At 42.0% G+C, this 19,707-nt stretch overlaps 1 protein-coding gene across 4 annotated transcripts in view; it reads right to left on the bottom strand.

The window, feature by feature from the left end:
* Positions 1-19,707, bottom strand: part of VPS13A (vacuolar protein sorting 13 homolog A) — a 156,220-nt gene that overhangs the window by 15,902 nt on the left and 120,611 nt on the right. For 3 of the 4 annotated variants that reach the window (XM_033163750.1, XM_033163751.1, XM_033163752.1), the window contains exons 56-67: positions 17,910-18,056; positions 15,294-15,375; positions 14,387-14,456; positions 13,247-13,355; positions 12,464-12,577; positions 9,765-9,910; positions 9,590-9,671; positions 9,103-9,216; positions 7,317-7,392; positions 7,044-7,207; positions 4,390-4,435; positions 3,518-3,641 (exon numbers count right to left, since the gene is read on the bottom strand). In XM_033163750.1, coding sequence (XP_033019641.1) covers positions 3,518-3,641; positions 4,390-4,435; positions 7,044-7,207; positions 7,317-7,392; positions 9,103-9,216; positions 9,590-9,671; positions 9,765-9,910; positions 12,464-12,577; positions 13,247-13,355; positions 14,387-14,456; positions 15,294-15,375; positions 17,910-18,056 — 1,274 coding nt within the window. Of the gene's footprint in view, positions 1-3,517; positions 3,642-4,389; positions 4,436-7,043; positions 7,208-7,316; positions 7,393-9,102; positions 9,217-9,589; positions 9,672-9,764; positions 9,911-12,463; positions 12,578-13,246; positions 13,356-14,386; positions 14,457-15,293; positions 15,376-17,909; positions 18,057-19,707 lie in introns of those variants that run through there. The other variant, XM_033163753.1, reaches the window with a different exon arrangement.

The following is a 19,707-nucleotide window of genomic DNA, read 5'->3' on the forward strand; positions in this document are numbered from 1 at the left end:
TGGGACGTCCTCACATCCTCTCCTCTGCGTTCATTTCTAATCTTCTTTAGTAACTTTGTAACATTGTAAAATCTACTTTCTTACTTCTAATCTTAATTTAACAATCATAATCAAAATATCTTAAATTTTTAATCTTATTCTTATCTAATAAAACATCAGATTCCACATCTGAACTTCTTTTATCCTCTCTTCACTTAACTTTGTTATACTGTAGCCTATACTTTTTCTGATTCCAATTTCAGATATATATAAAAAAGAACATCATATCTTAACAAATATCTATATATTTCTTCCATTCTCATAAACCGTTTTCCCTCTGGTGTCTGAGTCCATAGTCAGCCTTCCTAATATCCGCATTAATTCCTACTTTATCCCACCCCCCTCCTGGCTATCTTCACCCTTCCCATTACCTTCCCCATCTCCCACCGGTCTCCCCTCCAACCTTCCATCAGTCCAGTTTCTTCTGTTATTTCCTTCAGTTGTATCTTCCTCTCCCACAGAATGTTGCATTCTTCTTGGTAGATAATTGCAGCGACTTTGTGACAAAGTATCTTTCCTTCACTCCCAGCTTCATACTGCATTCTCCACAATCGCTGGTCCCGAACCCCTGGACTGCCACCCCAGAGATCCACTTTTCCATCGAAGCCGCAGGCTTCCCGCCTCTCACGCCAGGGAAGCCTCTCCAATTTTGCACACTCCTTTCCAGAAAAGTCTTCAATATTCTGCTCCTCTTCCTCCTTTCCATTGAGTGAGTGTTTAAAACAGTTCTTCCAAGTAGCTACAGTCTGAGTTAACTTGTCAACATTCTGGTGTAGTAGTTGAATTTGAAACCACATTCTTTCCTGAAATGTCATTGTTGATTCTAGTACTGCACGGAGACCGTGGGATTTAAGTAGGCAGGAAGTTATAGGGTTTCAGTATTTTTCCAGCTGCGCAATCAATCCAAAGTCGCCATTTTCTGCCTAGCCCAGGCTCCTCAGCCAGGGGAATTAACGGTGTTCCCTCTTCGTATATAATCCACAAGGAAAAGAGATCAAACTCTCAGTCTACCCCACAGTAGGGGTTTCTAATGTATACAGAATCAGCTCTCCACTTAAATAAACAGATCTTTCGTCAGCTACAGTTTCTGGGTGTTACTTTAAACTTGCTGCTGTCAGAGAGAGATGGACCTCCTCTTTGATCTCTCACTGTAAACCGAATTTCAATAGACTTTGCCAATCAATCATGCTGAGTACTTACAGAGCCCTTCTTTTGTAATCCAAATTGAGGAAATGCAAAGCGCTCGATCTCCGTCAGCCTCCGCCGCTACGTGTTTCCAAGCAATTTGTTAGGTCTTCAGAGCTCTGCCAACCCCCGCTCGCTTGAGCAAACTTTACTAAGTTTCCTCAAGAGCAAGAGAGGCATTTTTTGCTCCCGCCAGACCCAAAGCCCTCAGGAAGCCCCTCCTGAAGTTTTTATGGAGCCCATAGTGCGGTTGTGGTCACTCCTGGCCCAAAAACACCAGCCCCCCCTCAGAGCTGAGTGAGGACCCGACTGAATCGGAATGGCGCTCCACCGGAAGTCCGATGTTTTATTCTGTTTTTAATCTGTTGGGAGCCGCCCAGAGTGGCTGGGGAAACCCAGCTGGATGGGCAGGGTATAAGTAATAAATTATTATTATTATTAGTAGTAGTAGTAGTAGTAGTAGTAAAATTAGGGCTGAGGAGAGACAATGTGACAATGTTTATAGTGTCTATATTTTAAGAGCTGAAAGTTGAGGACAAATACCCTCTTGACTGAAAATTGGTAATATACTTTAATAGGAAGTGGCCCCACAAATAAATGTATGTTTACTCAAAAGAAATAACCATTTCAAGGAGAATTCCTAGGACTCCAGTCCTGACTGTCAAAAAATATGAATATATTTTTAAAACTATGTTTAGAACTGGCTAATTTCTTTTAAAAGAAAAATCTTGATTAATGCTCATAATGTAGTCTGTGGCAGATAGACTCTCTTCTTCCCCACTACTTTCCCCCTGAGAATCGCCTCTCACCCCCTGCTCCAGTTTCCACATACACCAACAGAACCTTCAGGAAAAAAGTAGCTTGGGGAGCTATATTAACCAGCAAGGGCACCGTTTCTGGAAAATGTATCATTATAAGTAAACAACTAAGGAGTAAAAGAAGGGCGGCAAGTAAGTGGAACGACCAAATGAAAAAACCACAACGTGTGGACAAACAAAGAATTTTAAAAGTAAAACGACGATAAGGGAAATCTAAAGAAAAAATGGGGTTCAGAAACTAGTAAAAAACTTAGCTGAGTCAGGAGAGCCGGGAGGAACGTACTGCCTGCGTCTAGACAGGAGGAAAAACTGAGGGAGTCCAGCCTGCTTCCCACAAGTCTTTGCTCCTGTCTAGTGTCTCGCAACAGGGTGAACACCCTTTCCATTGGATATGACGTCCCACGAACTAAAACTAGCTCCAGTAGGTTCAGGAAGGTCCCTGTGCTGGTCTGACGCAGTAGAAAGCACATGAAAGCTCATACCAAGAACAAACTTAGTTGGTCTCTAAGGTGCTACTGGACAATTTTTTTAATTTTTTATTTATATTTCTAGCTCCAGTAGGTGTATTTCCCATAGCATGGGTGTACCAAAAGCCAGTGGAGATCTGATTCATTAAGTACTGTAGTACTTTTCCTTCCTGCCTAGCAGCAGCATGGAATGCTGGGAAAGAACCCTGAGAGCGGGAGGGCCTCAATATCTCTATTATGGGGGAGGCTCTCTCACCACAAAAGAAAATAAAACACACTGGTACAAAATGTTTCATAACAGCAAATTTCACATAATTCTCTTAGTATGCTATGTTTTTTTTTTCCTTTGTAGTTTTTACTGGTATGAACTATGACAATCTGAAGGCGCAGTAAGAAAATAATGGAGTAAGAGGTAAGAGTTATTGCTTTTTAGTAAAACTTTTTTGAAAAGGCAAAAAGGAATGAAGAAGAGGGAAATACAGCGGAAAGAAAGGCAAATAAATAGTGTAGAGTAGAAAACGCACACATATGCCTTGGGAAATGACAGGAACTAAAGTGAAGGAGTCCAAAGGGCAGAGCATATGCAACTTAGCTAACCCCAACATGTGCCTGTCTTGGATGAATTACAGAATACAACTGTCTACATGGATGTCTCCTATGCCAAGCTGAGAAATATACAGTAACACATAATGACAATATTTAAAATTATATTCTTTCAAGTACTTCTATTCCAACCTATTAAAATGTTTCATATTTAGGGGAAATATTTCAAGCAAAAGTAATACAAGTATTATAAAATGAAATTTATCATGTGTGCAACTGCTGATTTTTTTTTTAATTAAAGAAGTCGATCTCATTTTATTTAAAGTACCTGTGTTATAAGCACTGATAATTTTATTAAGGAATGTTTAAATAAAATTACTGGTCAAGGGCTGAAATGTGAACAGTATGGCGCAGTCACTTTGTGATGGTGGTGGTCACAAATAATGGTAATAAATACATTCTTACCTTTTAATTCCCTGAAAGGTGCTGCTAGCCATATCTATTATTCCTCCAGTGGGTCTTGCTACAGCTCCCACTAATCCTTTTCCAACGCCTTTGAAGAAACCTGTTGCTCCTTCTTTCTGGGCTCCTAGAAAACAATGACAGCAGCAAACAACAAAACATAAAATAGAATCACAGCATCACAGAATTGAAGAGTTGGGAAGAACCCGGAGGATCATCTGCCCCAACCCCCTGCAATGCTGCTGCCCCATATGGGGATTGAACCTGCAACCTTGGTGTTATCAGCACCACACTCTAACAAATAAATGAACATCTTTTTAAAGAAAGCATCTCTTAGGATTTGCTACAATTAAGGCTGAGGTGTGAGTTATTTCATAAACTTTTCCAGCTTAAAGGAGGGCTGTGGGAGAGGAAGAGTATGAAAGGTTTCACAAAATGCATGCCTCCTGCATCATTGAGGATATCTGGATCCAAACCAGAGTGCAAGCAGTACTTTCAGCCCTCAGTCTGGTCCTGAAGTTAAAGGAATAAGGGGAAAATATTGTCCAACAGCAGCAGGGAATGTGGTAAGTGCTGGTAATGGTGAAAAAACTTCACTCCTCTCTGTAAGTTCTCCTAAATATTATCAAAATGCACTCCCATCCAATAACAGTCTGCAAACTGGTTGATAGACAGGAGGCTATTTTGGCTTAGCGCGAATTAAAACTATGACACACCATTATAACAATTGTAAACATACATTATTATTTTCTGTTTTGCTTCGTTTGTCAGCAGAAGGTAAAAAGTAGCTTGTTTGTTTTTCACATAAAGTATATCTCAGCAAACAGCAGCTTTAGGTTCAAATAACACAGTATGAACTTAAAGAACGATCATACCTCTTATTGGCTTTGTTACTATTCCTGTTATTCCACTGACAAAACCCTGTAAGTTAAAACAAAATGGTATCTCAATTTTGTTCTAAAATGGATTTCTCAGCATGATTTAAGACTGTAAAGTTGATTATATAATAATAATAATAATTTATTATTTATACCCCACCCATCTGGTTGGGTTTCCCCAGTCCCTCTGGGTGGCTTCCAGCAAAATATTAAAACACAATAATTCATCAAATATTAAAAGCTTCCCTAAACAGGGCTGCCTTCAGATGTCTTCTAAAAGTCAAATACCGTATTTTACGCTCCATAAGATGCACTTTTCCCCTCCTAAAAAGGAAGGGAAAATCCCTGTGCGCCTTATGGAGCAAAGGCTTCGCTCCCGCAGCCTCCCCCTATCCCCCGCCGCATTCGGCGGGAGGTGGGGAGAGGCAGCGGCGATGTTGCTGGATCGTGTCAGCACCTCCATTCGCCGAAAGAAGCTTCTTTCGGCAAACAGAGGTGCTGGGCACGATCCAGCAACATCTCCGCTGCCTCCCCCCACGTCCCACCGAACGTGGCGGGGGGTGGGGGGAGGCAGTGGGAAGCGAAGGGGATGGTGCTGGGTTGTGCCAGGTGCTGGGTTGTGCCAAGTGCTGGCACGATCCAGCAACATCCCCTTCGCTTCCTGCTGCCTCTCCCTATCCCCCACCGCGTTCGGTGTGAGGTGGGGGGAGGCAGCTGCGATGCCTGCTTTTGGGATCGGGGGGGCGGCAGGGATGTTGGTGGAGGATTTCCTCCACCACCCCATGCGCTGCCCTCCACATCCCTGCATGCTTTAAAGGGACATGGGGACGAGGGGAGAAACGGAGTGTTGTCCCCATGTCCCTTTAAAGCAAGCGGGGATGAGCCGCTGTGAAGGGAGAAGGGGCTCCCCCTCCAGCACCCCCTCCCTGGGAGAGCCAGTGTGGTGTAGTGGTTAAGAGCGGTAGACTCGTAATCTGGGGAACCGGGTTCCTGTCTCCACTCCTCCACATGCAGCTGCTGGGTGACCTTGGGCTAGTCACATTTCTTTGGAGTCTCTCAGCCCCACTCACCTCACAGAGTGTTTGTTGTGGGGGAGGAAGGGAAAGGAGAATGTGAGCCGCTTTGAGACTCCTTCGGGTAGTGAAAAGCGGGATATCAAATCCAAACTCTTCTTCCCTGTCTTTTAGGAGGAAAACCAGGAAAATATTTTTTCCTGGTTTTTCCCCTTTAAAAAACAGGTGTGTCTAGTGGTCCGGAGCACCTTATGGACCGAAAAATACGGTAGTTGTTTATTTCTTTGACATCTGGTGGGTGGGCATTCCACAGGGTGGGCGCCACTACCGAGAAGGCCCACGGCACTGGATCTCAGTGTCCGGGCTGAACGATGGGGGTGGAGACGCTCCTTCAGGTATACTGGGCTGAGGCCATTTAGGGCTTTAAAGGTCAGCACCAACACTTTGAATTGTGTCCGGAAACGTGCTGGGAGCCAATGTAGGTATTTCAGGACCGCTGTTACGTGGTCTCAGCGGCTGCTCCCTGTCACCAGTCTAGCTGCTGCATTCTGGATTAGTTGTAGTTTCCGGGTTACCTTCAAAGGTAGCCCCACGTAGAGCACATTGCAGTAGTCCAAGCAGGAGATAATCAGAGCATGCTCCACTCTGGCAAGACAGTCCACAGGCAGGTAGGGTCTCAGCCGGCGTACTAGATGGAGCTGGTAGACAGCTGCCCTGGACACAGAACTGACCTGTGCCTCCATGGACAGCTGTGAGTCCAAAATGACTCCCAGGCTGCACACCTGGTCCTTCAGAGGCACAGTTACCCCATTCAGGACCAGGGAGTCCTCCATACCCACCCGCCCCGTCACCCCAAAACAGTACTTCTGTCTTGTCAGGATTCAACCTCAATCTGTTAGCTGCCATCCATCCTCCAACTGCCTCCAGACACTCACACAGGGCCTTCACTGGTTCTGATTTAAAAGAGAGGCAGAGCTGGGTATCATACGCATACTGATGAACACCCAGCCCAAACCCCATGATGATCTCTCCCAGTGGCTTCATGTAGATGCAAAAAAGCATGGGGGAGAGGACAGAACATTGAGGCACCCCACAAGTGAGAGCCCAGGGGTCTGAACACTCATTTGCCAAAGTACTGGAGCAGGCATAGGCAAACTCCAGCCTTCCAGGTGTTTTGGAACTACAATTCCCATCATCCCTAGATAACAGGAACAGTGGTCAGGGATGATGGGAATTATAGTCTCAAAACATCTGTAGGACCGGAGTTTGCCTATGCCTGTACTGGAGCATAAAGATAATTAAGACTGAATTCCTAATATAAACTTTCACTTTCTCTAAATCATAGCCAATATTTTCAATCTTGCCTTAGTGAGAGCATGGATCAATAGCAAATGGTGTGGTGGGGCCAGCTCACCTGACCCCATGACAGCTGAGTCACTGCTGTTTGCAGCCACACTATTTGCATTACATCAACCTCCCCACTGCTGTGCCTCTTCCCTCTTTTGCAATGCTCACTTCTGGTGTGAATGAGAATAAAAATTATGCAGCTTGTGACTGCAACTCTGCTATCTGCCAAAGAACTAGTGTTGAAACCATTCAACCTATCAATATTAAAATATGTTATGTGATGTTTCTTACCGATACCAAGCCTTTTCCACCACGAGTGATACCCTCTTTCAGGCCAGTAGGCTGCCTATTCATGGCTTCCCTTCGCTTCTGCTGATAGTCTTCATCCATAGTTATTGCTGCTACTCCTTTAGCCATAGCACCAGTTATTCTTGATGCAGCACCAGCTAATCCACCTATTAGCATAATAGATTTAATGAAAAAATATTCAATGTTTTAAAGAGTAAAACATACTAAGATTACTTTTGCAGCTTTTACCTATGTGTAAACAAAATGACAGCTTACCAACAGCACCACCAACTAGGGCTTTAAGACCCAGTGCCATTCCTTCTACAAACTCTTCTGGACCCTGGATAGCCCCCTAAGAAGAAGAAAGACAAATATCTTTAAAATATTCTGATTGATAACCTACAACCAATTCTTTTCTGCTAAGAATAATACAATTGTAGAGTTGGAAGGGATTTCTAAGGTCATCTAATCCAACCCCCTGCAATGCAGGGATCTCAGTGAAGCATCCAGGACAGATGGCCATCCAACATCCCGAAGGAGAATGTTCCACTGTTGAACAGCTCTTACTGTCAGAAAGCTCTTCCTGATGTTTCGTCGGAATCTTCCATGTGATGGCCCGTCAGATATTTGAAGATGGGTATCGTATCTCTTCTCAATCTCCTCTTTTCCAGGCTAAACATACCTCCTTCAACCCTTCCCCATACACCTTGGCTTACAGACCCTTGATCATCTTAGATGCCCTCCGCGGCACACATTACAGCTTGTCCATATTCTTCTTAAATTTTAGTGTCCAGAATTGGACACAGTATTCCAGGTGTGGTCTAAACAAGGCAGAATAGAGTGGCACTATTACTTCCCTTGATCTGGACACTTTACTTCTGTTGATGCAGCCTAGAATAGCATTAGCTTTGTTTTTGCAGCTGTATCACACGATCTCTAGATTCTCACTCCACAAATATTTATAAAGAGTCCACTCTAGCAGTTTGTTGTTTAGTCGTGCCCGACTCTTCGTGACCCCATGGACCAGAGGATGCCTGGCGCTCCTGTCTCCCACTGCCTCCCACAGTTTGGTCAAACTCATGTTAGTAGCTTCAAGAACACCGTCCAACCATCTCGTCCTCTGTCATCCCCTTCTCCTTGTGCCCTCAATCTTTCCCAACAACAGGGTCTTTTTTCCAGGGAGTCTTTTATTCTCATGAGGTGGCCAAAGTATTGGAGTATCAGCTTCAGGATCTGTCCTTCCAGTGAGCACTCAGGGCTGATTTCCTTAAGAATGGAGAGGTTTGATCTTCTTGCAGTTCATGAGACTCTCAAGAGTCTCCTCCAGCACCATAATTCGAAAGCATCAATTATTTGGCGATCAGCCTTCTTTATGGTCCAGCTCTCACTTCCATACATTACTACTGGGAAAACCATAGCTTTAACTATACTGACCTTTGTCGGCAAGGTGATGTCTTTGCTTTTTAAGATGCTGTCTAGGTTTGTCATCACTTTTCTCCCAAGAAGCAGGCAATTCAATACTGCCATCTCCACATGGACATCAACTGTTTTCCAGTGGAATTTTTTAAAATCAACCCTCAAGTACAGTATGTTCAATCTTGCATAAGTAAAAGCATGTCTCTATTTTGGAAATGTTAAATTTTGCAAGTAGGGTGTCAATGTGTCAAGGAGACTAGGTGAGAAATAATCATACCATGGACAACATTTCCTTATGGTGGCCATATTATTTTGTCGTTCAATGTCATATAGGCACTGTCCAATTAAATGCTTTGCTTTGCTAAAGCCCAATGTTAATCATTGTTGTGGTGATAAATAAGAGGAATAAAGCTTTTGGATGACAAATTTTAGTCCAGGCGCTCTCATGACAGTCTTGCAATACTCTAAAGGACATCTACCACTAATTTGTTCCTTCCACAGTGATTAGGCCTTCAAAAACTTAGTATCTTTCTACACTTTTGGCAGAATTTTATGTGAAGTGTCTGTTGCCTTCCACTGTAAATATTTACATACTAGTACAGCCTGTCTTAGCTTGCCTTGAGGAAAAACTAGGTGGAGAACACACCTGGTAAGGTTCATAGAAGAATGCTTCAACTCCTTCAGACAAGTCTCTTATGAATCCAAATGGATTGCCCAAAACATCCAGTCCAAGAATAAGAACATACATTTGCTTAATAGCCTAAAATGCAAATAAACATGTTATAGAAAATATATATTTAAAGCATATAATTTCAATCTACAAATGAATCTACAAATAACTCATTTTTGTGAGTCTGTCTACACAGCTATTTATTATTAATTAAATTTGTATACCACCCTTTAGCCTTTGCTCCCAGGAGGGTTCACAACAGAAAAATACAAAATGAGAATACAAAATATATAATAAAATGAAAACAAACCCCCAAACCCCTCCCACAAACACATTAAAAAACCCATAGAACCAACCAAATGCCTGGTTAAAGAGGTTTTTTTTGCCTGGCTGGCACCTCAAGTTGTGTAATGAAGGTGCCAAGCAAAATGGTCAATTCATGTTAGGTTGATGATATACTAACCTGCTTTGAATAATGCATAACTACAGCCCACTGCAGTTGCTCTGTAGTACAAAAGTGGTAGTTGAGCTCGAAGAATGCCAATCTAGAACAGGTAAATTACATTAAAAGGGCAAAATAAAATATATACTGTATGTAATATTTTAATTAAAATTAACTGAGTAAATATTCTACTTACTTAAGAACAACATCCTGCACATCTGTGAGTGTGGCCCCAATGCTCTTTAACAAGAGGTTTAAGGACTGAACTGGAATTAGTTCCTTGCGTGTCTCTTCCTTGTTGCTATCTTCTCCAGGAGTGCTAAGTGAAAAACTTAAGTGTAACTGAAATGAGAGGGGGGGAGGGGATGAAAATATGGAAAACACCAGTAGTATGTGGGATGCTACCTTAGACCTTTAAAATATTTTTGCTATGATATTGCATTATTATATCTTGATAAGAATGTTTACCTCTGCTATTGTACCAAAATATCAACCATAAACTAGTATGGTACAAAGTGTATGACTAGGACTACGGACATGAGGTTTCAAATCCTCAAATGAGACCTTGGGGTAAGGATATATATCGCTGGGCATCTCTCTCACTAGATGTCCTGGGGCTCTTGTGTTGTGGAGTGCTTCCATATGAGAGCTGTCGTGCACTTTTGAGGCATTGGTCTTGCAAGATCAGCTGCAGCAAAACTAAAACTATTTTTATTATTTATTAAATTTGTATACAGCCCTTCAGCTGAAGACCACAAGGCGATTCACAACATTAAAATATAAAATGAGAATACAAAATACATATTAAATAAAAACAAACCAATAACTCCCCTTCTACAAACATAGTTAAAAGGCCATAGAATGTTAATCAGCCCAAGGCCTAGTGATAGAGAAAGGTTTTCACCTGGCACCTAAAGACATGTTATGAAGGCACCAGGCAAGCCTCCCTGGGGAGAGCATTCCACAGATGGGAAGTAAAGGCCTCTTCTTCTGTTGCCACCCTCCACACTTCTCATGGAGGGGGCACACAAAGAAGAGCCCCAGATGATGATTGCAAGGCGTGAGTCGGTTCATATGGGAAATGGAGGACCTTGAGGTATTGTGTTCCTGAGCCATTTAAGGTTTTATAGGTCAAAACTAGCACTCTGAATTAGGCCTGGAAACTAATTTGCAGCCAGTACAATCAGGCTGGAATCTGTGTAATATACTCAAACCGACTTGCCTTGGTGAGCAACCTGGCCACTGAATTCTGCACCAACTGAGGTTTCTAAACCGTCTTCAGAGGCAGCCCTAATCTAACCTAGGGGTTACCAAACCATAGACAGAAGTTAGGCTACCCCTGGCCAGATAAGAGGCACATCTGAGCCACCAGCTGAAGCTGATGGAAGGCACTCTGCGTTACCAACCCATCTAATTCTCAAATGACAGCAAAGGATCCAGGAGTACCCCCAGGCTGCATACCCACTCCTTCAGAGGGAGTGTAACCCAATCAAGAGTAGACATCTCTTATCTATCTGGCGGTACAGAACCACCCCCTAACAGTGACTCAGTCTTATCTGGATTGAGCTTTAGTTTGTCGGCTCTCATCCAGTCCATCACTGAAGCAAGACAATGGTCCAGCACATCCACTGCCTCACCTGCAGGTGTAAAGAAGTAGAACTGTGTGCTATCAGCATATTGCTGACATACTCCGAGACTCCATATAACCCCACTCAGAGTGGTTTCATGTAGACGGTAAACAGCAAAAGGGATAACATTGAACTCTGAGGAATGCGACATTGAAGGTTCTACAGGACCAAAGAGCAATCCCCAAGCATCACCCACTGGAAACAACCATCCAAGTAGGACTGGAACCACCACAAAGTAGTGCCACCTACCCCTAACATGGACAGCCCTCCAGAATGATACAATGGTTGAGGAGAATTAACAAGGACACATTTCCCCCGTTTCTCTCCAGACAAAATTCATTATACAGTGCAACCAAAGCAATTTCTGTGCCAAAACTGGGCTTAAACCCTGAAAAATCAGTTTCCTCCAAGAGCACCTGGATCTGGTCCATGACCACCTGCTCAAGAACCTTGCTGAAGAAGGGCAGGTTGGCAACTGGCTTACTGGCAACTGAATCTAGTTACTTAGACTTTCCGAATCCAGGGAGGATTTCTTAAGGAGTGGTTTTACCAGTGCTTTTTAAACACTGATCAACATTTGAACTAAACACTATAGCATTTTAACTCCATTTTATTTATAAAGGTAAAAGTGGGAGAGTATTACGAACCAAGAATCTCAGGCTTAAAGCAAGATCTTGTATTTATTCAGAAGTGAACCCCTTTCAATACCCCTGTACTGTGTGGGTAGGATTGAAGCCTTCTCTAGCCAACCAGCATTAGAATATGAACCAAAGTGGTCTTCAAAGAGCTAGACTGGCTTAATGTTTAAACATGCTGTAGGGTGCTCAGAGCTTAATGGGGGGGGGATGAGGTAAAGGGCTAGAAATTCAAATATACACACAAGGGTTGCTCTGCCAAGGAATCAGAATCTGAGTCTGCTCTGTCCACTGTCCCTCCTGTCCTTTTGGGGCACAACATCTCCCACAGCAGCAACGGACCCTGACTCCAAGGGGCAGTGTCTGTAGCAACATGTGCAGCACAGATTCCCTGCCTTCTTGGGGTAGAAGGGCTGTGAATGCATTATTGCTCAAAGGAAGGCATATGGATGTATAAAAATCACTGCAGTTGGGCTGTTTGTAGGTACAGTATGAATGGGCTGGAAGCTGTGCTCCATTCTGAGTAAAGTGGGGTTTCATGCATTAATATAATCACCTTCATCTTCACTCTTGTTCATTGGCTGCATATTTAAATATCCAAACATAACAGTTATGACATACACATAAAGTACCTTGATTGGAGAAATATGAAAATATTCATATAGGCTGATTTGTGATGTATCTGTTGATGATATATTCTTCAATTCCTCGTGTACAGATTCTACATCCTTTTTGAAGAGTTCTATCTGTGAAAATAATAATAATAATAATAATAATAATAATAATAATGCCCCGCCCATCTGGCTGGGTTTCCCCAGCCACTCTGGGCAGCTTCCAACAAGAGATTAAAAATACATTAAAACATCAGGCATTAAAAAATTCCCTGATGTCTTCTAAAAGTCAGTTAGTTGTTTATTTCTTTGACAGGTGATGGGAGGGCGTTCCTCAGGGCGGGCGCCACTACCGAGAAGGCCCTCTGCCTGGTTCCCTGTAACTTTGCTTCTCATAGTGAGGGAACCGCCAGAAGGCCCTTGGTGCTGGACCTCAGTGTCCGGGCAGAATGATGGGGGTGGAGACGCTCCTTCAGGTATACTGGGCCAACATTAACTTAAAACCAGCATTTCTTAAAGTCAAAATATACACTACCAGTTTTATGGCAAATGGAATATACAGCTATTGTGTTGATTTTAAATAACCTTCTGGGTTGATGTCAATGTGTAGAAATATTTCATGTTCTATTTCTTATTTGATGACAAACAGTGTTTGACCTTGTTTATATGTCCAATGTAGCACACGTTCCATATTTCTCATTAAGCACCATTTGGTACAAAATATTCAATACAGTGTATGAAAAAATTGAGCCAACACACATTATGGTTTGTTGCTTTTTAACTCCATTGAATAGCAATTTGTACCTCTTGATCTTTGGGCACTTCGTCTGCAAGTGTAAAGAAATCAGCCAATGCATAAAGAAACCCAAGATCTAATCGGAGATCCATCTCTTGAATTAGGACCTTAAAATACCTGCAAAAGAGTTTAAAACTGTCACACTGCAGAAGCTTTTTTGTTTTTGTTTTGTTTTGTTAATAATGTCTTTGTCTTTAAAATCCACCAGTTCATAAAAATATAAACAAATTCTATTAATGAAAGACAATATTAAAGTACAATCTTATGCACATTTGGGCAGATATTAGTCCCACACTGTTCGATGGTACTTATTCCTAATACGGAGTACACAGGATTGTAGGCCAAGTGATTTTTAAAAAGTTTGATTGGTACTTACCTGAAGCATAGATTTGTGAGGGTGTCATGCAGGCACTGGGTTGGGTAACATCCCTTGTCATTTGACAAGGCAGGAGCTAAGAATTCTGGGAAGTGGGCTGTCCTATCTCCAGTTTACACCCTCACCAAGCTCGACAGTCACCAGAGTCTCGTATGAAGGAAAAGTTAGGAAATCATACAGCAAAGAAGCACCCACTTCCCACAACTAATGAACCTTAAAATTAACAACTGTAATGCACACATTACTTTGACCCCTTTGTAGTCTTGCAAGGCATCCTATTCGGAATAAGGGAATTTCCCTTTAAAAAGGCAAAAGTTGACAGCTATGGGAGGGAAGCCAACAGCTACTCTGGAAGGAATGGAGAGGGGCCCTGAAGGAGCTCAGGTGTTAGCCTCAGATAAGCCTAACTGGTGTGAATGATTAAAGTCAAGTAGCATGAAGACATTATCCGCAGGTAAGAGAAAAGGCCAAAGTAATGAGGAGCAAACAAAAAGCTGACTGCTATCAACAAGGCAGGAGAGAAAATTGGAGATAGGGTGAGCTTAGTTTCCAGAATTTGTTGATCCTGCCTTGTCATGTGACAATAATAATAATAATAATAATAATAATAATAATAATTTTATTTGTACCCCACCCATCAGACAAGAGATATTACCCAACCCAGTACCTGCATGACAACAGAAATAAATTAACACTAAGTTTCAACTGAATCCATATGGATTAAGTAGAAAGGCAGTCTAGATTTAAGAATGAAAAAGGAATATATACTTACTTTATACGTGATATTTGAGAATGCCCTGCAGTTCTCATGACAATACTGACATCAGTAAAGGGTTTGGGTTCTATGAAAATTCCAAACAGGAAACAGGAGTGTGTAAAAATGAATCATACTTATGTAGGATTCAATTTATTTTGACATGTAAAGTATAATATATAGAACTGAGTTCATTTGCAAAGGATATAATGGAAGGGTTGGACAAACCAATGGTCTAAAGTATTAGAGGCATATATGGGAAGAAATGACACTATTTTCTAAAATGAGGAGTGCACATCCACAAATATTTTAAATCTAAGTTCAGCAGATATACACTGACTGTGAACAGTTTAATGAAGTTACATATAAGTTATTTTCAAATTCCAACTGCATCAATTGTATAGTTCTCAAAATAAGTTCTAGGTTTCCTAAGGGCACTGAGTCCCTTGCTGTTCCCAATCCATCCTAGGAGAACATTCTTGCTTGACAATCATACACTGTCTGCAAGTGTTACCTACAGCTAACAGATTTCAGGGAAAGGTGGTGAATCCTTCATTGCCCCAGAACGAGGACCCCAGAAGCTGTGTCTCACAAAACCACAGATTACTTCCAGATTAGGATTGGAGATCACTTTGCTTCCCAAAGAGACTATATATAGCAATGTCTGACTGGTCTTGTTCTTTGACAAGAACCTATTGTCGTTAAAAAAGAAAAGACACATGTTTGCATAATATGCTTTCATGAAATGCTGAGACATTTCAACTTCTAGCAAATTTAGGACTATGCAAACCCATCAACAAAATGTAGTTTATTTTCTAATCTTACTATGAATGACTTCCCCCCATGAAGATCTCAATGTTTCCTTCTTCTTAATTATTACAGATGCAGAAAAATAATAACAATGCATTAAACTGTATTAACAAACCTGAATCCAAGGAGATGGACTTGGGAGGTTTAATAGGATAGAACACAAAGGGAAATATGGCTCCAGGAATCTGGTTTTGTATCTGATAAGGGTAATGACAATATGATGCATGTTAGATGTTCATTTGCAAATGCTTATTTTTGTCCTATTTTACAATTATATTGGCTATATCCTAACTTCCTATTAGCTTCTCCATTACATGAAGGCTGCATTCTAAATGTTGAATGCCTGTACATCATTTAACCTATATTATTCTGAATTCTGATATTTGTAAGATGAACTGAATAAAATACTTGGAACTTAATACACTTTACACAAACTATTTTCAAATTTTTATTTTAAAAAATGTTTTCAAGAAGGCCAGTTTATACTGATTGTGTTATTTCTGAAATCTTTATTTTATAAAATTTATATACAGCTTGATTGTAGTTTACAGAAAAAATAAAAACAGCAAGGTTATTAGTAAAAACAATGTAAACATTCAAAAAAATGAATGAACTAAAAACACAACAGCATTCTAAATATTTGGGTAAAGGTAACGGGACCCCGGACCATTAGGTCCAGTCATGTCCGACTCTGGGGTTGCAGTGCTCATCTCGCTTTACTGGCCGAGGGAGCCGGCGTACAGCTTCTGGGTCATGTGGCCAGCATGACAAAGCCACTTCTGGCGAACCAGAGCAGCACACGGAAACACCGTTTACCTTACCACCGGAGTGGTACCTATTTATCTACTTGCACTTTGACGTGTTTTCAAACTGCTAGGTGGGCAGGAGCAAGGACCAAGCAACAGAAGCTCACACCGTCGCGGGGATTCAAACTGCCGACCTTCCGATGGCAAGCCCTAGCAGGTGCCAAAAAGAGTACAGGAAAGGCACCTGGCTAATGTCATGGAGTTCAAAAATGTAGATGCTGCCACACTAAAATATTGATTTCTTACAAATGCAGAATGCATGTTATGTGGCACCTGTAACAGTGCCATTCTTCAGATTGAAGTGGTCAAGAGGGCATAATTGCACGGGTTTGATCACAATCAGAGAAGTCTCACTGAAATTAATGGTCATGAACAAGGCTCAAGGTCTATCCCTGCATCCATAGTCTGGCAACTCATCATGTTGGAAAGTGGGGTAGACAGACTGGGACACCTCATTTTGAGGTTATGTGCTGGGCCCTTCCAGTAGGGATACTCCAGATACCTTCTGCATGCATGTTCAGGACATGAATGGGGCACTGGAATGATGGCAGAAGCAGAAGTGAGCAGAGGGATGCCTCTGCTGAATCCCACCTCATCCCCACAGCCCAGAGTAACTTTGGATTGCAGCCCAACTTAGCACATTAATTTCAGGTCCTGAACAGAATTTAGTTGCGTGCAATCCATTATCTGTAAAAACAGAATTTTGTCTTACTGTGAATTTCTGTTTACTGGGAATGACAGATGACATTCCTCATATACCTCCAGGATGGTGCTTACTCTTTTCCTTATGGGCATTCTATGGGCCTTCTGCGCTTCCGATTTCTGTGTTTACAAGGGAAGGAGTCCTTAACTTCTTTGTGAATGCAGAAGTGTACCCATGAGAGGAAACCCATATGACCCACAGAGAAAGCAGCATGACTCACCCCACCTGCAGAATGAGTGTGTGAATCAGAAGCTCCTGCCTAATAGTATCAGGCACTGCAAGAGAAGGTGACATTGGAGTCTGACCAGTAGCCTCCTGTACAATCTTCATGGTCAGAGGCACAGAAGCAACAGGCAAAGCCATAACGATTATGCAGGAGCACAGCCAAAAAGGAAGGAAGCAGCTGGTCATGCACAAACTGTCCATGCACCAGAAATTTGAAAGGCAGAGGATGTTGAAAGGATTAAAGAAAGCTGAAATTCAAAGCACACTGATCAATGATGCAAGGCGGGGCAGGAACCAAGCAATCATGTTGTGTTTTGGTGTGCAAAAATGCTTAATTAATGGTGATGTTGGGGCAGGCAACATACTGATCAAAGAGAAAATGGTGCTCCCACTTAGGTAGGTTGTTTTGTGAGCAACAAGTGTTTAAACAAAATGGTGGCTCTGCTCAGTATTGTAAATAAGTTTCATGCTCTTCAGAAATCAAAGTAAGGGCTCCCAGGGAACTGTGATGAAGTCAAAACGCCCCTTGTGAAGACACATTTCTCCCTCAAACCACAAGGGGAAAACAGGGGGGGGGGAGGAATAAAAAAGAAATGAAGCATACACAAACACACAGAGGGCAAAGGAGTAATGTACTGAAATAAAATACAACCAAAAGAGTAGTAACAGTTAAAAACACCAACTCACAAAATATGCAATAAGAAAAGCGCAAGACCAAGAAAAGCCAAATATTCAAGAGAGAACAAGAGGCTCCAACCATCACCATCTGCAGGCAGGGTCAGTCTGGTGAGAGGGATGATTCCTTCCCTTGAGAGAGGAAGCAAAAGACTTCAGTGGACCCTGCCTATTCTTTCCAGCAGGAGGCATCCCTATGAGGAATGTCATCCATCATTCTCAGGTAAAAACTCTGAAAGCTACTTTATTATCTTTATTGTCTCAATTATGATGTTACATTAAAGGGTTTTGAATATTCTTTTTTGGTAACCTTGAAACATACTTGTATTCTATAAATCTGGACTCTGAAGGATGACTGATGTTCAGATGTACTATACTGTACTTTTAAAGCTGGCAAGAAGCTTCTTCTCACAGGGATTTCATTTGGTTGAAGCATTTTCATGTTATTACCAGTAGGTGTCAAGCAGACCTGTCATTTTAAAAAGAAAAAAAATGTCCAGATTGTAATGCCATTTCTTATAAATCTTTCAAATACAACATGAGTCAGAATCTAGCCAAATATAGCCACTTAAGTGTCAATTATATTTAAAGGACATATTTAAGCAAGTACTTAAGCAGCAGTAGAGAATCATTTTTCTTTCAAGGGCTACTGACACGTGACAGAAGTCAACCGGGGCGCTTAGAGGATGTTAGATGTGGTCAAAGCCAAAAATACATGCAGTCTGTAACATGACTGAAGTGTACAACTCTTTCTATCTGTCGGTCACCCCATCCTTTTAGTACATCTCATGCACATACATGTAAAGCGGAAGAGGAAGAAGTACTCAGAGGAGCTGTCTGGAGAGAATGGGTGGTGACAGAAGAATGCTTTGCATAGAAGATCTTGTAGAATCAGCAACAGTTCCACTACCTCCTTTGGGAGAATAGATTCAATCTTTTCCTTTAAAGAAAGAGTAGAGCTGGAGGTATTTAACAGAAGAATAATTTGATCACATGCATGGCCTTTGGGTGCTCATCCCCTTTTGCATGGTGTCTGCAATCAAATTATTATTGCTTTCTTAGACAGAATTTGTTTGTTTGTTAGGCACCTCCAACTCCTTCTTTAAAGGAAGATGGAAACTAGGAAGGGGCGTGTGAAGAAACTAGCCTACTATATAAAAGTGCAATTTACATTAGTTGCTCTGCCCACATTTGCCTCTGGCACCACCCACCACTAACATGCAGCCCTCAAGAGAATGCAAGTCATGGACCAAAAAGGCTTCCCCATCCCAGTCTATGATGATAGCATGTCACATTGAACTGAAGTTCCAGGCAAACACAAGTGGTTATGTCACATATGCTTGATAGAATGCTGGCAATGGGGGCACATATTCATTATACCTCTATCACCAAGGCAGAGGAGGCAACAGTCATGCCTATTGGTGGTGGTGGGGCAGTAGGTTACTATAAGCAGAATCCTTCTAAAAATGTGCCTGTTGCAACACACGTGCCCGCTTAAGTGCAGCAAAGGCACCAACAGTGCAAATGGACCAAAACACAAATATTCAGAATACGTAGAAGAAACAAATTAAAAAGAAAAGAAGCAGGAACAAAGGACCTACCTCATACTTTCTCAGAGGAAAGGTGGCATTCACTCTTGTGGTGGTCAAGAATAAACTTTTACCTATTACTAAAAAGTTCTAAATTTCGCTCTGCCCAGGTGCACAATCCATGGGTGGAACCCAGCACAGAGCCAAGGCAAACGTTTTATCAGCTGAAGGATTTCTCTTTGTACAACAGGATGTTCTCCCCCCTATCCCCCGCCATGTGCCCCCCTAAATCTGGAGATTTGGGGAATGGGGGGAGGAAAGGGGGGAAAGTCCCGCTGTACAAGCAGAAATCCTTATGCTGACAAGATGCATTGGTAGAATACTGTGGGACAATATAGAGATCATGAAGGAGAACCACAACTGCTGAGAACCAGGGGTCAGGGTGATCATGCCTCCCCCCCCCCCCAGACAGCAGGAGGCAGATGGAAGTCCTAACTCTATGCAGTTACTGTGGTGGAATTTATGCCTGAATGAATATAAATACCGGTAAGATCAGGCTGTAAGCCTCTGTTGTGGAACAAATTACAGCAG

The sequence above is a fragment of the Lacerta agilis genome, chromosome 11 (assembly GCF_009819535.1).
Source record: "Lacerta agilis isolate rLacAgi1 chromosome 11, rLacAgi1.pri, whole genome shotgun sequence".
Classification (NCBI taxonomy): domain Eukaryota; kingdom Metazoa; phylum Chordata; class Lepidosauria; order Squamata; family Lacertidae; genus Lacerta; species Lacerta agilis.